Raw genomic sequence first — 15,408 nt, 5'->3', positions numbered from 1 at the left:
ACACGAGCCGGAGACGCTGCAGCCGAGTCCGAGCGGAGCCCGGGCGGAGCCCAGGAGCCCTCGCTCGCGGGCGGCCCGTGGGCGGCAGCCGAGGCAGGGCGGGCGCCAGCGGGGCGGCCCCCCAGTAAGATGTACGCAGCGCCGCGGGGCGCCCCCTACTCGCAGAGGCGCTCGGGAGCCAGGCGACTGGGCCAGGCGGCGCCTTGGGGGCTGCTGCGCGCCCGCGCCTAGAGCTGCCGCCCCAGGGAGCCCGCCACGGCCGCGCCCCGGGCACGCTCGGAGGCGCCCAACGATGACCGCTCCCTGGCGGCGCCTCCGGAGTCTGGTTTGGGAATACTGGGCCGGGCTCCTTGTGTGCGCCTTCTGGATCCCTGACTCGCGCGGGATGCCCCACGTCATCCGGATCGGTAAGGGCTCCCCTGGAGCCGGGGGTCTCTGCGCGCTTGGGTGGGGACGGGAATTGGGGTGGGGGTGCTCTGAACGTGATCCGAGAGATTGTCCCAATCTCCCTCTAGGCTTCAGGGCTCCGGTGTCTGCTGGGAGCTCTTGCCGGGGAGGACAAAGTTCCAAAGCCCCGGTCGCGGGCCTTACTTACGGGGAGGAGGAAACCGGGCCGCGGTGGGCGAGGGCCCTGGGCACGCTCCGGGGAAGGCGACGCGGTGGAGTGTGGCGAAGGTTCCAGCTCCAAACCCGTGCCACTGGGGAATTTCGTCGCGACTGTCAGCACGGATGGCCGCAGAGCGAGTTCTGGGACCGGCCTCCGTGCAGAGTGGGAGCCCTGGGGAAGGCGCCAACTTCTTTCCCCTTGTCGTCCCCCCATGGGCGCCTCGCCGGAGCTCGGGGACAGGCACGGGCAAGGAGTGCAGGAGATGGATTCGCCTGACGAGGGCAGCTGATCTCTTTGCTCCTGGCTGGCCAAGGATCCGGGCAGGAGAGGGGCAGTGCCCTGCACGTCGCTCCAGTGCCCCCCCCCCAGGCCCAGGCCTCTTTCGACCAGGGGTAACCGAGGCTGGGGAATGGGAGCGCAGAAGGCCGCCCAGCGCTGCCAGGGACGGCGGCTGAGGGATGCGAGTGGCTTTTAAAGTTAGCCGAAATCCCTCCGCAGCTGGCGGCGGCTGGCGTTCTGCGCGCGGCTTACTGGGGCTCTGGCTTCTCCGCTTCTCTCACCGCAGCAGATTTCTTACTCTGGGCTTTAACTTTGTTGTGGCCGCCCGAGGCACCCTGCGCGGCAGCTCTCAGGGCTGGTGGGAACCCGTGCGTGTTCCTAGCCTGCTGACCCGCAGGGCTGGGCCAGGCTTAGCTACCCAGGAGTCTCCGTTACCGCGGGCCCAGCGCCTGCTCCTGGTCGGAGACCTGGGTAGCCCGGGTTCGCGAGGCACCAACATCTGGTGCGCAGCCAGACGAGCTCTATCCATCCAGGGCCTCCTTCCTCCTCCGGGGCTCTCTTCCAGGAGCCGACTTTGCTCCTACAAGAACGGACTTTGGGGTGACCAGCGGTTTGATGAGGATGCAGGAACTCAGGACAGGCTTGGTTATCTGTACTTGAGGTTGTTCCTAGGAGCCTCCCCTCTCTCGCCCACCCTCCCTAGAGCCATGTCCTCTTGAACTCAGCTTCTGAATGGGGACAGAACACAGTCAGCTTTGCAGATGCTGAGGTCTTCTAGTGCATGCCCAGGACTCAGGACCAGGCTGGGGAGGCCACCGGGAGGCAGAGAAGGCCAGACACCTGAGGGACCCGGGGGACAACCCTCACAGTCAATCTTAACCCTTTGAAGTCTAGGTTTCTCCAGGCTAGCCAAAACTGTTTCCGTCTCTGTTCCTGCCCAGTACTGGCTTGTTCACCATTCCAGCTAGTCCCGCAGTAGTGGGCCACTCACTGATTTCTTTATTCCTGCTCTCATTTCTTGTGATTTTAGAGGACCTTCATGGTAGAGTGTCCTTGAGATAGAAAGTGAATCTCGAAGGGTGCTGGGTGCCCCTTCTGAGTTTTTCAGGTCTAGGTCTACCTTTTCTTGGTCTTCCCCGTACAGAGTGGGATAGGTGTGTTTCCAGCCCAGTTTCAGGAATGGAAATTTAGGGAGGACTAGAGACACAGGTGCAGGTGAGCAGAGCATCAGCTATGGGCTGCAGATGTGCAGGGTACGTGGTCCTCACCTGCTCTTGTCACTGTAACTGTACATAGAGCTGCACTGGGGTCTCCTCATTGCCCTGAAGGGGAGCACATTCCAAACCTGTGGCCCTTTCTTGAGCCACAACATAATATCGAAATTAAGGATGGCAGAGCCCCCTCCCCCTTCTAATCTTCTTCATATTAAGCCCCAGGATTAATTAGCGAGTCGGCCCAGTCCATTTATATCCAAGAACCCTTCCCTATTTGACTCCCAGCCCGAGGACTGGGGTGCTGTACTGATGCCAAACATGACTACTGGAGCAGGGCCAGCTTTGGGTGGAGGATGGGAAGGCTCTGAGGCTTCTGGGCTTCTTTGGAGCTGCCCTGGGAGCTGAGCTTCTGTCATTCCAGAGCTTGAGGTTGAACCCTAGCAGGAGTCAGGGCTCGAGAGGCTGTGTGTGTGTGTGGGGGGGGGGCAAGCTGCAACCAAAAGATACTGCCTTGGCTAGACTGGAAAGCCATCTCTCTTTTTCCCATCTCTGGGATCTGAGGCCTCTTGGCTGGGGCTTCAGGGATGGAGGCCCTGGAAATTGGCCTCCTCTGAAGCATGCTGGGTGCTTCTGCCAGAACTGCTGGACCTCGGAGCCTGAATCTCTTCTCCAGCAGCCAGGCGTCGCTGAGCACATAGGGCCAGAGAGGGTTTACCTGCAGGTGCAAGATGGGCTCTCTGGCCTGAGGAGTGTGGTACCCGCCCCTTCTCTTTGTGCCTCTTTTGGGGGCTGAAATTCCCTCTTAGACAAGGAGATGGATAGCTCAGCAGTGTGACAGAGTGTTCAAACAATCTGTCTTGAATAGATGAATTGCATTGCTCTGTCTTTTTGTAATTGTGTCTATCAGAGGGAGAGGTCAAGGCATTGATTGCTTGGATGGTTTGCAAGTAACAAAGGAGAGTGAGGGAGAGAGTGAGGGAGAGAGAGTAATTGGATTGTAGTCTGCGGGAAAAATGATCATTGATTATTTTATATGAATATGTGGAGGATGTATTCTGTGTGTGATTATAAAGGGCTTCCATCGAAGGCTTGTGAGGCAGATTGCTCCGAATTTTATTATTATTGTTGTCGTTGTTATTGTTGTTTGAATGGATCCTGGTCTTAACTCAGGATAGGCAACTAGATGCAAGGTCTTCTCAGCCAAATGAGCTTTAGTGACCTTCCGTGGGGACTTGGATTTGCAGGTTCATAACCTAGAAGCGGAAGAGGATGGGAGACAGACATACAAACCAGAGGCTTGGATTTTCTGGTTTTTGTTCTTAGTGAGCTGGATCACTTTAATACAATCCTAGCCTTCCCACTCAGGTGCTCAGTTTCCACAGATGCGCACAATTTGGTTGACATAAACCGTGGTGTCAAGTTTCCTTTTGAACAGGCTGGCAGTTGTAGGTTTCCTGGTTGTAGTTTCCCTAGGACTCCAGATAGACTATAGGATTGAGGGCTGCTTGGAATTTGAAAAAGGAACCAGGTAGCGGTGGCAGCAACGGGGGAAACCTGGCCAGTCTTCCTGTGATGAAGAGCCTGGTGGCTGGTAGTGGACTCTGGCCAGCCAGTAGGGAAGTTCAAAGCCAAATGACTGCAGAGACATAAAGCAGGTGTAAGGGGGTGGGGTGGGAGGGGAGTGTGCACCCAGCTCTGCATTCTTAGAGCATCTGCAGACAGGGTAGAGCTAAGCAGTTTCTGAATGTATAGGGATCCAGCAGCCCTTCTCTGGGGACTGAAACCCCCCTCCCATGTGCCACTCCTCTGATCAGATCATTCAAATTGTCCTGGACACCCGCCTCTTGAGTTTGAGAGTCACTGCATGTAAAACAATGAGGGATTCTTGTGACTGGCGATGTGCGGAGACATTGCGCCTTGTAGGAACAGACAGCCGCTGAATGAAGATCAATAGGGTTTTCCCCCCAGAAGTAAATAGCTTCAGACAAAACCTGGGAGTGGCCCGAGGGGCCTTAGAAAGCATTAACTTGAGGAATTTCTGCTCACTTTTCAGCCCAGCTGCTCCTGTCGGCTCAGGCTCCCCCCTCTTCTCCAGCTGGAGTTTAATTTCTCCTCGATGCTCGCACTGCGCTGAGCAGTCTTTTGGTGGCAGGATGACCTGGGGTTTTTAGGATGGCATGTGTAGAGTGAGCCAGGCCTTGTTAAGCTTTTCTGAGGTCATGGGCATCCCCTTGTGGCTGTGCATGGCGGGTTGAGTTTAGAAGTACTGCCCCATAGCTCTGTTTTAAAGAGGTTGATCTCTGCTCTTCACCCCTACGGAAATGCAGGAATGCTTGGCTCCCTTTAGCACCCTTTGTGACCCCCAGTGAGCCCCCATGTTCACACAGGCACAGCATTCCAGCTCTGAGAAGTAGAGTACCCTGCAGAGACAGAAGGTCCCGGTGAATCAGTAGGTATTAGAACTATCCTTCCTCAGGGGTGGGGGTGGGGGTGGGCGTGGACGTATGGAAGGGAAGCTGAAGACTTCCGATAGTCTTGGAGGAGGAGATTTGTGCTTTTATAGCTAAGGCTGTTTCTAATGCCTCTCACAGTCAGCCACCCCTCTCTCCCTGCTACAGCTACAGCTACAGCCTGAGCCCTGTCAGTCTTGCTCAGGACCTTCTAGAGGCAAGTGAGATCTGATCCTTTACTAGGTCACATAAAAGCAGGCAGGGGATGGAAGTCTCTAGGCCCTGCCTGGCAACACAGAGGATTGACATGCAAGAATAAGGCCCTCCTCCGGAGCCTGTAGCCAGCAGACCCTGGCATATCCTCCACAGGCTGGAGTGGTGGGGTAGGAACCCTGGGTAGGTAGAGTCCCCCAGAAGGTTGGATGAGCTGGCACCTTGGCCTTGGCCTTTTTTCCTTGAGGGCTGTTCTTCCTGGTGCTGATTCCTCAGCAGCAGCACCAGAGGGCAGTATGTCTGTGCTCAGATGGCCACTGAGTCTCCTGCCTGGGGCCCCACTGAGTCTGGAGCATAATCAAAATAATAAAACAGCAACAATACCGTGGCCATAGTTATTGAGCACTTAATAGCTGCCAGACTGTTTGGAATGCTTTCCAAACAATGACAAGTAGCAGAGAGATAGTAAGTGCTCAATAAACGAGGCTGCAACATTTTCTCCATTATCTTATTGAGTCTCTACAATGCTGCTGGTGCCCTCCCCATTTTTGCAGACAAAGAAACTAAGCTAGGTGAACTCACTTACCCAGAAGCTTGGTAGACACAGGATTTGAACTGCAGTCAGCCTCCAGGTCTGATGCTTTGGAGCTGGTTATGTAGTTTGAAGACAGGGACAATTTATAAAGGGGCTAAATGCAGGTCTCATGCCCATGGTTCTGGAAGCTGAGCAAGGTCTTGTTGAGCTTCTAGGGCTCTCACTGGCCCAGAATGGTTTCTGCACCACAGTTTCGCCCTGTCAGTACTCATGGGCAGTATCAGGCAGGCCTTGCCGATGAGCCAGGCGGTAGACTGCTTCCTTCTGTGGAAAGGGGTGGATATCCAGGGAGACACACACTTCTATTTTTCTGTACCCCACCTAGCTTGGCTTCTTGACGGTTCAGGGCTTTCATCCAAGCCCCAGATAAAGGCTGGATTCTTCTCTGGGTGAGGCCAGTCTAACCACAGAAATCCCTCTGCTTGGAGTTCCCCAGGATATCCTCAAAGATACTGCCAAAGCTTTGAGTTCCATGGGCCTTGTGTGTATCTCACCTCCACCCCCCATCACCCTGGAGCTGGCAAAAGAAGCTATGTGGTGGGTGGGCTTCTCTTTGTTCTTTCTTCCCCTTCTCACTTCCTTTTCCTATCCTGGTCCCTCTCCTCTCCATCATCCTTTGCCGGCTACCGATAGTTTTTATGTTGTTCTATTTTTAAGCGAGAATCACATGCCTGTCTTCTAAATGGAGCCTATCTGGCTTGGAACCGAGACTGGTGGGCAACGTACAGGGCATGGTGGTTGCTGTCAGCAACTGCTACTCTTCTAGTAAATGGAGCTGTATCACTTACTCACTGCAGCAGTGGCACATTTAGTATTGGCTTGGACAGAAGGGTCGGCATGTGGCATATTGTTCAGTTTCCCTGTCTGCAAAGTGGGAGGATATAAAATGCCTCTCCCAGAGTCAGATAGTTATGATGTCTTAAAAAAAAAAGCTTAAGTAGCTCCAAAGATCAACATTAGTTCTTTGCTGTTTTCCTTGTAGTTAGAGACCATTTCAGAGCCCGGACTGGGGTGAAACTCCCAGGGTACAGGATTAAAGGAAGCTCCCAAAAGATAAGGACCTTGAGCTTGCCTCAATGATGCAATAGTGAGTGCCTCCTTAAATCCTGGTTCTGCCCATCTTCTGGGTGAGCTGGTTTCACAGTTCTTGTATTTAGACATGCTTGGCTGTCGGACACAGCTCTAACCAATGGGGCTTGGAAAGGTGAGAACTGGAGGAGGGGCCAGGGAACTGGAGATGAGGGCAACAGGCTGTTTGATTTTTGTTTTTCTTCCCCCTTTAACACATTTTACCGCAGCCAAGCCTCAAAGCCCTCAGAGCCTGCACCCTTCCCCCAACTGACTTTGTTTTATTTTCTTGGAATTGCCTCCAGAGTTCAGGCTGCCTCTCCTCTACCTGCCTCCCCTCCTGCTGGCATTTTCTTCTTCTCCTCACAGCTCATTTACAGCGCTAGGTCCCGTGTCGGCTTCCCTTGACCTTTACACCTTGTTTGCCAGTGTTGTTGACCTTGACTGTGGTTAGGCTTGGGATGGATTTGGGCTTTCGCTAATGCTTGTGCCCCTGCCACCTGCTGTAGACAAGGCTCTGCCATCTTTCTCACATCACTACCAAAACGGATGTTTCATAATGGTGTATTTCATGAATGCTAAGCTAGCCTTTTTTTTCTTTGTTTTCACATAGAAGCTCATATGGACCTCGTATGCCATGTCTGTGTTTACTTAAGGAATTTTTTTCTTGGCACCTCTAAATAATGATGTGTCTGGGTTTGGTGAGATGTAGCTGACTGTCATTTCAGTGTGAATCTACTCAAGTGTGCTTGCTCATGACCTCGGGTGAGTCACTTCCCCTCCAGACCTCTATTTCTTCTTTGGCTGAGAGAGAAGTATTAACATTTAGTGAGATTCTGGTCTGTTGTTTTTGACCTACAAACACTTTGTATGGTTGAGCCTCGTAGTACTGCCTTCACAGGACTGCCTTGTGGATTAAAGGAGATAACGTGTGTGAAGCTCTTTGTACAGAGCCTAACGTTTAATAACTGAGCGGGAGAAGGAAGGGTTCCCCAGGGTGGAGGCCCTGTCTCTGCCGTCAGACGATGCTCTGAAGCTTGTGCTCCATGCTTTGTGTTTACCCCGGCGCTCATGCTCCATGCAGTTCACTGCGTGGCATTTGCTCATTTCACACATGCCAGTGTACCCTAATGTGGAATGGGCAAGCCCAACCGCTGTGCCAATTACAAGAGCAAGAGAGGTGCCCTTCCTCGGACACTCCTGGACCATTATTTATCACACACCTGCAGCCTGGGGCGTTACATTTGCATTTGCAGCGATTTAATTGAAATGCCTTTTAAAAGCCTGTGTTCAGAGCCAGGAAGATCCAGGGGATGGAAGTGGGATGCTCTTGAGTGATTAGTCTGGGGAATTCTGGTCAGCCAGCCCTTCTTAAATAGGGTGTTCAATGTTTGTTTCTTGGACAGTAGGAGTGGGAGGTGGTTGGGTCAGAGGGTCAGACATTGCTGGCTCTTTGGGGAGATGCCAGGTAACGAAGGCCCGGGTGAGAGCTGGGGAGGGGAATCCCTATCCCCTTGGCCTTGGAGGGACTGGAGAGGATGATCCTTTGGTGCTGGGCTGAATGGTGGTTAAGGACTGCAGACAGAGAAGAGAGAAGTGGAGAGATTCCAGTTTGTTGTCAAGAGGGTTCCAGTCCATAGGAGACAATTAAGTCTCACGCTATTCAATAGACATACAGACAGGCTGCTGCTGGAAGGGGTTTTATAGAGTTCTCAGAAAAATGCAGGAACGATCTCTTTAAATATGGCAACGCCAGGGACCTCTGCAAAGCCCCCCCCCCCACTCTGCTTTGCAGAACTGAATGCGCTATTCCAAAGAGCTGCCCAATTGGGCGGAAAAGCGGGAGCGGGAAGCCAAGGACTTCCCAGGGCTCCAAGCATCCCATTTCCTGTCTATAGTGAAGAATCGTAGAATTCAGGATGCAGAGAACTCCAGGGGTCATTCTGGGTTTCTGGTTCTCCAAAATTAGGGTTCATCAGAATCATGGAGAACTCCTTCAAACACTGACTACCAGGAAGGACCCCAGCCCCAGAGGGCTGCCACTTACTGGGTTTAGGGTGAAGCCTATGGGTCTGCATTTGTTAAAGGTTCCCTGATAAAGTGAGATATATGTTTTTGGCCTGAGATATATGCTTTTCTTCCCTCCCTTCCTCCCTCCCACCCTCTCTCCCTTTCTCTCTTTCTCTCCCCCTTCCTCTCCCCCTTCTTTGATTGCTTGCTTGCTTAGAGTCAATGTCTCACTTTGCAGCCTCAACTTCTCTGCCATCCTTTTGCCTCAGCCTCTGGAGTGCTGGGATGATAGATAGCCATCATGCCCACCTTGGGTGCCACCCTTTGAGAGACCACTGTCACAGCATGGTGAAGTATCTCCCTGTGGCCAGTCTCTAGCCGAATATCACCAGCTTCGGGAGCTTGCAGCTTTTAGGTCCCATCCATTCTTCAGTGCAGTGTTGGCTGCAGATACCCACCTGGGAAGTGGAAATACATCTGCCCACAGTTCTGAGAAGGCAATAGGACTCCTATCTCGGGAACGTGAACTCTAGCATCCAGCTATCTGGGCTTAAAATTCCTTCCTCCCTGGCTATGTGAATTTGGATGAATGACTCCTCACAGTCTAGATTTCCTCACCTGTGAATTGGGAACCAGTATATTTCTCCTCAGGGGACTTTTTGAGAACCAGCAGGCTTGGCATAAGGGGGGGGGGCACACACAGAAACTTTTTCTTTTGAGCACCATGGATAAGTTTACAGGTTCTAGACTCCAACAGACTAATTTTAAAGCCTGTCTTTGTGACTTCCCACCTGTGCTATCTTGGGAAACGGTTACATATCTCAAAATACTACCCACAGAGATCATACCTGTCTCCTGATGTTTGGTAAGGGTTGGCAAGTTAGTGCAAAGGAAGTGCTTCGAATTCCTCATGTAGGCACCTAGTGTAGCTGCTCCCCATTGCTCGAACTAGATCACCCTGACTCTGGTTGAGGTGGGTCCCCGACCTATCCTGACAAACAGAAAGCAATTTCTTTGTTCCAAAGACGCAAAGCTCCACCAGCACTGTGCCCTTCATTATACCATCTCCCTGGATCTTATCCTTGGCCTCTAATAATGCAATTCCTGGTTCTATTAGGCATTTAAGCTGCCATTTCTCTTTATTGAGCTGTACCAGGCTGGAGGTCACCTGAGATATGAGGTGTGGTTTTTTGGTTGTTGTTTATTTTTGTTTTTGTCTTCTTTTTGATAGTTTCACCATGTAGCCCTGGCTGGTCTAGAACCAGGCTGGCCTCGAACTCATAGAGATCCATCTGTCTGTGCCTCCAGAGTGCTGGAATTAAAGGCATGTACTACCACACCCAGCTTCTGAGATCTTTGCCGAAAAATTCACTGCCAGTCTATAACTTATGTCATCCTCTTGGTGACAGTGATCTTCTAAGCCTCAAGGCAGGGCCTGTCGTTTATCTCCAGGGAGTTCTGTTATTGAGTCTTCATGTGGTCTTTTTTTCTTCCTATTCATGTTTGGTGGACCTCCTAGGCTTGTTGCCACAGCTCCATCTCAGAAAGTGGGTATAATGTCCCCATCTCCTTCTTCTGTGGCTTCCTTCCTAGGGTGTGCAGAGATGAAATGCCTATGTCGGAGCCTGGAACCCCTGGTTAGCTTCAAATCTTTGGGGACTGCCTAGTGTGTTGCCTAGCATGCCTCATGCCACCAGAGCCTGGGATGGGCAGGTCCTTCCCTACAGCTGTCTGTTTTGCTACAAAACATGGCTGATATCTGTTACGATAAATCTTTCCGCCAAAAGCCGCTGGGCCTCACCGCCTTGTTTCTCCTTCTTTAAATATGAGTCTCCTTGCTATGTCACTTCCTGCCTGGGCCACCACTTCTCTACTACATTTCCCAGAATCCTCTTTGACTCCTAGTCCTGCCTAACTTGCTGCCATTGGCCAAACAGTATTTTATTCAACAATCAATAAGATAAACATACACAGAAGTACTTCCCCCATCAGATATCAGTGCCTGATGGGTTCATCATGTGGCCTTGGATACCCCTCCCCTCAATTCACCTTAACCAACTGCACATAAGCACCAGTTTCCTTATGCCTTTAGGCCTTAGTGTTCTCCATGGCAGTGGCCACAGTCTCTGGACTCAGGCTTGGCCCATCCTCACCTCACCTCTTTTGTTCCTAACAAACGTTTAAGGCCTCTAGGAAGACTCTGCTTCTCCACTGTCACCCCTGACTTCTGCCCTGATTTTTCTGGCCAGCTTCTTCTCATACCCACCTCTCAGCAAACATGTCTTCCTCCAGGAAGCCTTTCTTGATCTCCACTGCCTTCTACAAGTCCCCACAGCCCTCTTCACTGCCCTGGGTATAATGCCTATTGCATTGTTCTCAGTCACCGTAAGCACAAGGAAGGCTTGGAGCACGTTGTGTTTGCTGTCCGCTGGACTCTGCATCCGGCACAGTTTGTGCTTTGCTCATCATAGACAAATGAGTAAACATTTGTCAATCAAACGCATATGTCCATGACTATGGCCATACGGACAGAAGGCCACCTAACAGCCTTGTCATTCAGTTCGGCACCTTTTCTGTTTCATCCACGAGGATTTTATGAACCTGCATTCATCTCTGAAGTCAAGATACTCATGAGGCCTCTGCTATTCTCCCAGCGCACAGGTTGGCCTCTTCTTTACCAAGACCTTTCCCATCTAGTCTACCCGGTTACGCTGGAGTGGCTGGGGGGCAGTGAGCCTTCCTTTCCAAGCCCAGGATTAGACATTCCATTCTTTGTCTGCTTCATATGGTGAAAGCTCTCCTCTTGAGAGAGACACAGCTGTCTGCTTCCGGAAGAGACTGAGGATGCATCCTGACCCCCTGGCTTTTCTGACCTCACCCCTCTCCTTTACACTTGTTGCTCAGCATCGTTGATGTTCTCTTGGAGACTGGTCTAAGGATATAAACTTGTGCCATCTGGTCCTTAATGGGTTGGTTACTCAGGACAGCTGTCAGGCAGAGCGGTGGCTGAGCCTCTTGTACCTCTCTCTGCCAGTCATACATCCATCGCTATCCCTTCTTCTTCTCTTCACCACCTGTCTGGATCCTGCTGGGATGTGTAGACAGCAGATTGACATGACAGCTGAGGTGTAACATGGAGGTCTGTGCATCCCTCTGGGTGCTTGAAGTGGATGTATATGTGTACATGTGTTATATACTTGCTAGAGATGTCCCAAGGGGGATGCTTCTGTAGAGCTGGATTACCAAGTTGGGGCTTGGTAGCTGTTCTTTGTCAAAACCTGATGAGTAATAGCAGTCTTCCCTTTGGGTCTCTGGGGAAACCGAGGACTTTGGTGATGGTCTCACTTCCTGGGTGTCTGGATGACCTGTCCACCACTGTGGTATAACTGAGAGTGTTATGAAATGATGAAGCAGCCCTCCCCATGGCTTTACAGACATAACAGAGGGGGACAGTCCCCTAACGTAATCCAGGCACTCCCATTTTCTCATGTCCTTCCGTAGGGAAACAGGCGACACTTCATGAGCAGCAAGAGCCTGTTGCTGACAAGGACATTTTTCCTCCAGTTTAATAGAGGTGACAGCATCTATTTTACTTGTCTCATAACATCAAATCAATAAATAAAATATGGGGGATCTCTCAGGTTAAACTGAATTACAGCTGATCCCTGGGGAGTGAGGCTTGTGGGAGCCTCTAACAGGAAGATTGACTGACTTCTTATAAGAGAAGTAGAGTCTGGGTCTTTCTCCTGAATCCAGGAAGTCCTTCCTTCATGTGGGAGACCGGGTCATAGTATTCAATGTTGTCAGGGCCCATGGAAGAGCATGAGCACCAGTGGGGGCATGGCCAATGTTGGTACCACATGGGTATCACTCTCATTTGTCATGGGACACAGAGGACACTGTTCTATGCTTCTTGGTGAGCTATGGGGAAAAATGAGACTAAAGCATGAACTCCTGGTCCTGACCTCTTACACACACACACACACACACACACACACACACACACACACACTTTGAAACTTTAAATTCATAGTTTATTTATTAGTAGAGACAGGATCTCACTTTATTGCCCAGGCTGGCCTTGAACTCCTGAGTTCAAGTGGTCCCCCTGCATCAACTGCCTGAATAGCTCTGGCTCCTGGCACAAACCACTCTGCTTGACTAGACAAACAGTCTTTAGAGATCTACATAGACTAGAATTTTCCAGTGTGGAAAAAACACCTCTGAAATACCTTACCACACAGAGAGAATACAGATCGGATCTGTATGTATTTATAAAAGCTCCCAGATAATAACCCTGCCGGGCTCACTCAGAAGGGGGCAAGGGGTTGGGGGTGGGGTGTGGACAGAGTGTTGCCCTGGAGTTGCTGCCACCACTTTCAGCACCACGGACAGCAGCCAGTTTCTGGGTTAGGACATGAGGCCCTGTGTTGCTCAATGGCTCTTCTTTCTAGTCCTGGTGTGGCTAAGGTCACACTAAACAGGTGTTCTGCCTTCAAGTACAGGAACCCAAGGGCTCTGGTAGTCACATATGGGACAGTAGTCTCTAAGAAGCCCACAGCTGGTGAGAAAACACAGGGAATTTTGTTAAGAGTCAAGTAACACATGGTTAAGGAAGTTGAAGCCTCTGGGTAGAATTTTTTCCTTTTTCCCTTCCACATAAACTGTTCTTAAATCTTCAGTGCTGTGTACGGCGTGTCTGCTAGGGAGCGGTAGTAGATGACAAAATGCATGAGCATCCGCCTGTCAGATACACACCTGATAATTAACCACGAGTCTCTGCTTGGCCTGCCGGCGTCATCTTTCACATTGCATTTGGTAAGTGGGCTTCCGTAATGCAGTTTTAGCCTGCTAAATGTGATTTCTTAAACGTGTTTTCTGTGTTATTGTTTCCTGAGCTGTGGAGCCCTGTGCACCTGTAATAGAACCTTATTTTCCACTAATAAATAAAATTACTATTCATTCAGGTGATAGGAAGCCAGTGTGTCACAGCTTTTTCGGTGTTCCCTCAAAGAGCCCCAGCTCTAGGTGCGTCATCACCTGGATGTGTCAGAGAGGCCTGGTGGCGGGTGTGGGGGTGACAGAGGCATCTCCTAGATTGAAGATCCAGCCATGAGAAAGGGTTACATGTCTCAGAGGATGGAGGATGGGGGAGCTTTTGTCCGTCACCAGGGGACTAAGAATTGGCTGGGAGCACTTGCATCGAAACCCAGAGGCAGAGAAGGCCACACATGTCAGGACAACAGAGGAAAGATGACCCCAGAAGCTGACTGCAGGTAGGAAGACCTAGAATGTGCAGTGGGAGAATGGGCTGTGGCAGCTGCAATTAGAGCTGCTTTAGGGGCCCTAACTCGAGAAATGTCAGCATCAAGGCACTGGGGACTTTTTTGTTGCTTCCCTTAAGAAAGCAAAAAAAAAAAAAAAATGTTGCTTTGGAAATGTGGCTATTTTTATGCTGTTTGTAATTTTGTGTTTATTTCCTGTCTTTTTCACATGGATTCTAGGCTGACTCATTGATTCACCAAACATTAGCGGAGCGCCCACTCTGTGTTGCAAAGTACACAGGACAGGGAACTGCAGGGGTGGGGTGCAGTTGCATCCTGAGCTAGGGAGCATCTGAGGGTCCTTTCTGTAGATCCAGGTAGTGACATCACCATGGTCCCTCACACTGAGGTGTGTACAGCCTACATAAAAGCCCTGGAGCTTCTATGTTTTCCTGTATCCTGGGGGAGAATGACGATGCCCCGAGATGCTCAGAGCTGAGCTGTGTGCCACACAGCAGACATGGGAGGGAAGCCCATCTTTTTCAGCCATTCTGCTTCTGCCCTCCTAGCTGCTCTGACCTCTTCCAGATAGTTTTCTCAGTCTGTTTTCTCCCAAGAACTATCATACCCCATCTTCCCCTCCCGGTTCATTTTGGCCCTACCTTTAGACAGAATTCCTTCTAACTTTTCTAGTTGTGAAGAGAGAGAGAGAGAGAGAGAGAGAGAGAGAGAGAGAGAGAGAGAGAGAGAGAGAGAGAGAGAGAGAAACTCAAGCACTGCCCAAGCTAACCCATGCAGGAGTGCTTGGATTTTTTTTTAATTACTTCTCCACCTTTGTTTTTGAGACAGTGTCCCTCATTGAACCTGGAGTGCACCTTTTTGGTTAGATTGACTGTCTAGCAAGACTCTGGGGTCTGCTTGTCCCCTCCCTCCATCATGGAGTTACAGATGTTTGCAGCCATGCCTGGCTTTTCCGTAGACGATGGGCATCTGAACTTGGGTCTTCATGCTTGTGTGATAAACACTTTGCCCACTGAGCCATCCCCCATCCTCCAGCATCCACCGTTTGAGGGTCTGAGGGATGTATGTGATTCTCCTTTATTTCTAGCTGATCCAGACTCTTCCTGCTGCAGGGTAGAGCTCCCTGGTCCAAGGCATGACCTGGCCTCTCCTTAGGGCATAGGGACCTCTAGCTCGAGACTCATTCATTTCCAGGGCTTTTCTTTCTGGTGCTACAGCAAAGAAGCTCTCAGACAATTAAATTGAAACGGCTACACACTTTCCCTCACAGGGGTTTGGACAGATTTATAATATTTTCGTTTTTAAAAAATTGGGCCTTTTTTCATGAAGACAATGATTTATGGAATAATCAATTTCTTTATCTACCTAATACATTGGAGTGATCCGTCAGTTCAGGCATCAATCTCCCTGGGGTTGGGGAGGGCTGATGGTCTAACAGCTTGGCTCATCAGGCGAAGGGCAGGTTTCCCTGTGAGCTGTTTTGTTGCCGAGACTGGACAGAGAGCCTTGAGAGAAAGGCCTACGCCCCCTGTAAACTCCTTTTCCAGCTAACAGGTAGTGCTTTCTTCTATCAATATCTGCCATCCCAGGGGAATGGGTGCAGTGCAAGCTGTCCCCATTACACAGATTTGGAGACTGAGTATCCGAGGAAAGGGATGGCTCAGCTGGTAAAACACTTGCCTGGCAA

The 15,408-nt window shown here is 50.9% G+C and overlaps 1 protein-coding gene across 2 annotated transcripts in view; it reads left to right on the top strand.

Annotated features, from left to right (window-relative positions):
- The first annotated feature begins 292 nt into the window (after positions 1–292).
- Grik3 (glutamate ionotropic receptor kainate type subunit 3) overlaps positions 293–15,408 on the top strand; it is a 214,035-nt gene continuing 198,919 nt past the window's right edge. For both annotated transcript variants that reach the window (XM_035438913.1, XM_035438914.1), the window contains exon 1: positions 293–407. In XM_035438913.1, the coding sequence (XP_035294804.1) occupies positions 293–407 (115 nt within the window). The remainder of the gene's footprint in view (positions 408–15,408) is intronic.

Source organism: Cricetulus griseus, chromosome 2 (genome assembly GCF_003668045.3).
Source record: "Cricetulus griseus strain 17A/GY chromosome 2, alternate assembly CriGri-PICRH-1.0, whole genome shotgun sequence".
Lineage (NCBI taxonomy): Eukaryota > Metazoa > Chordata > Mammalia > Rodentia > Cricetidae > Cricetulus > Cricetulus griseus.
Note: the sequence above shows the minus strand (reverse complement) of the source record. Positions and strands in the feature narration are given on the sequence as shown.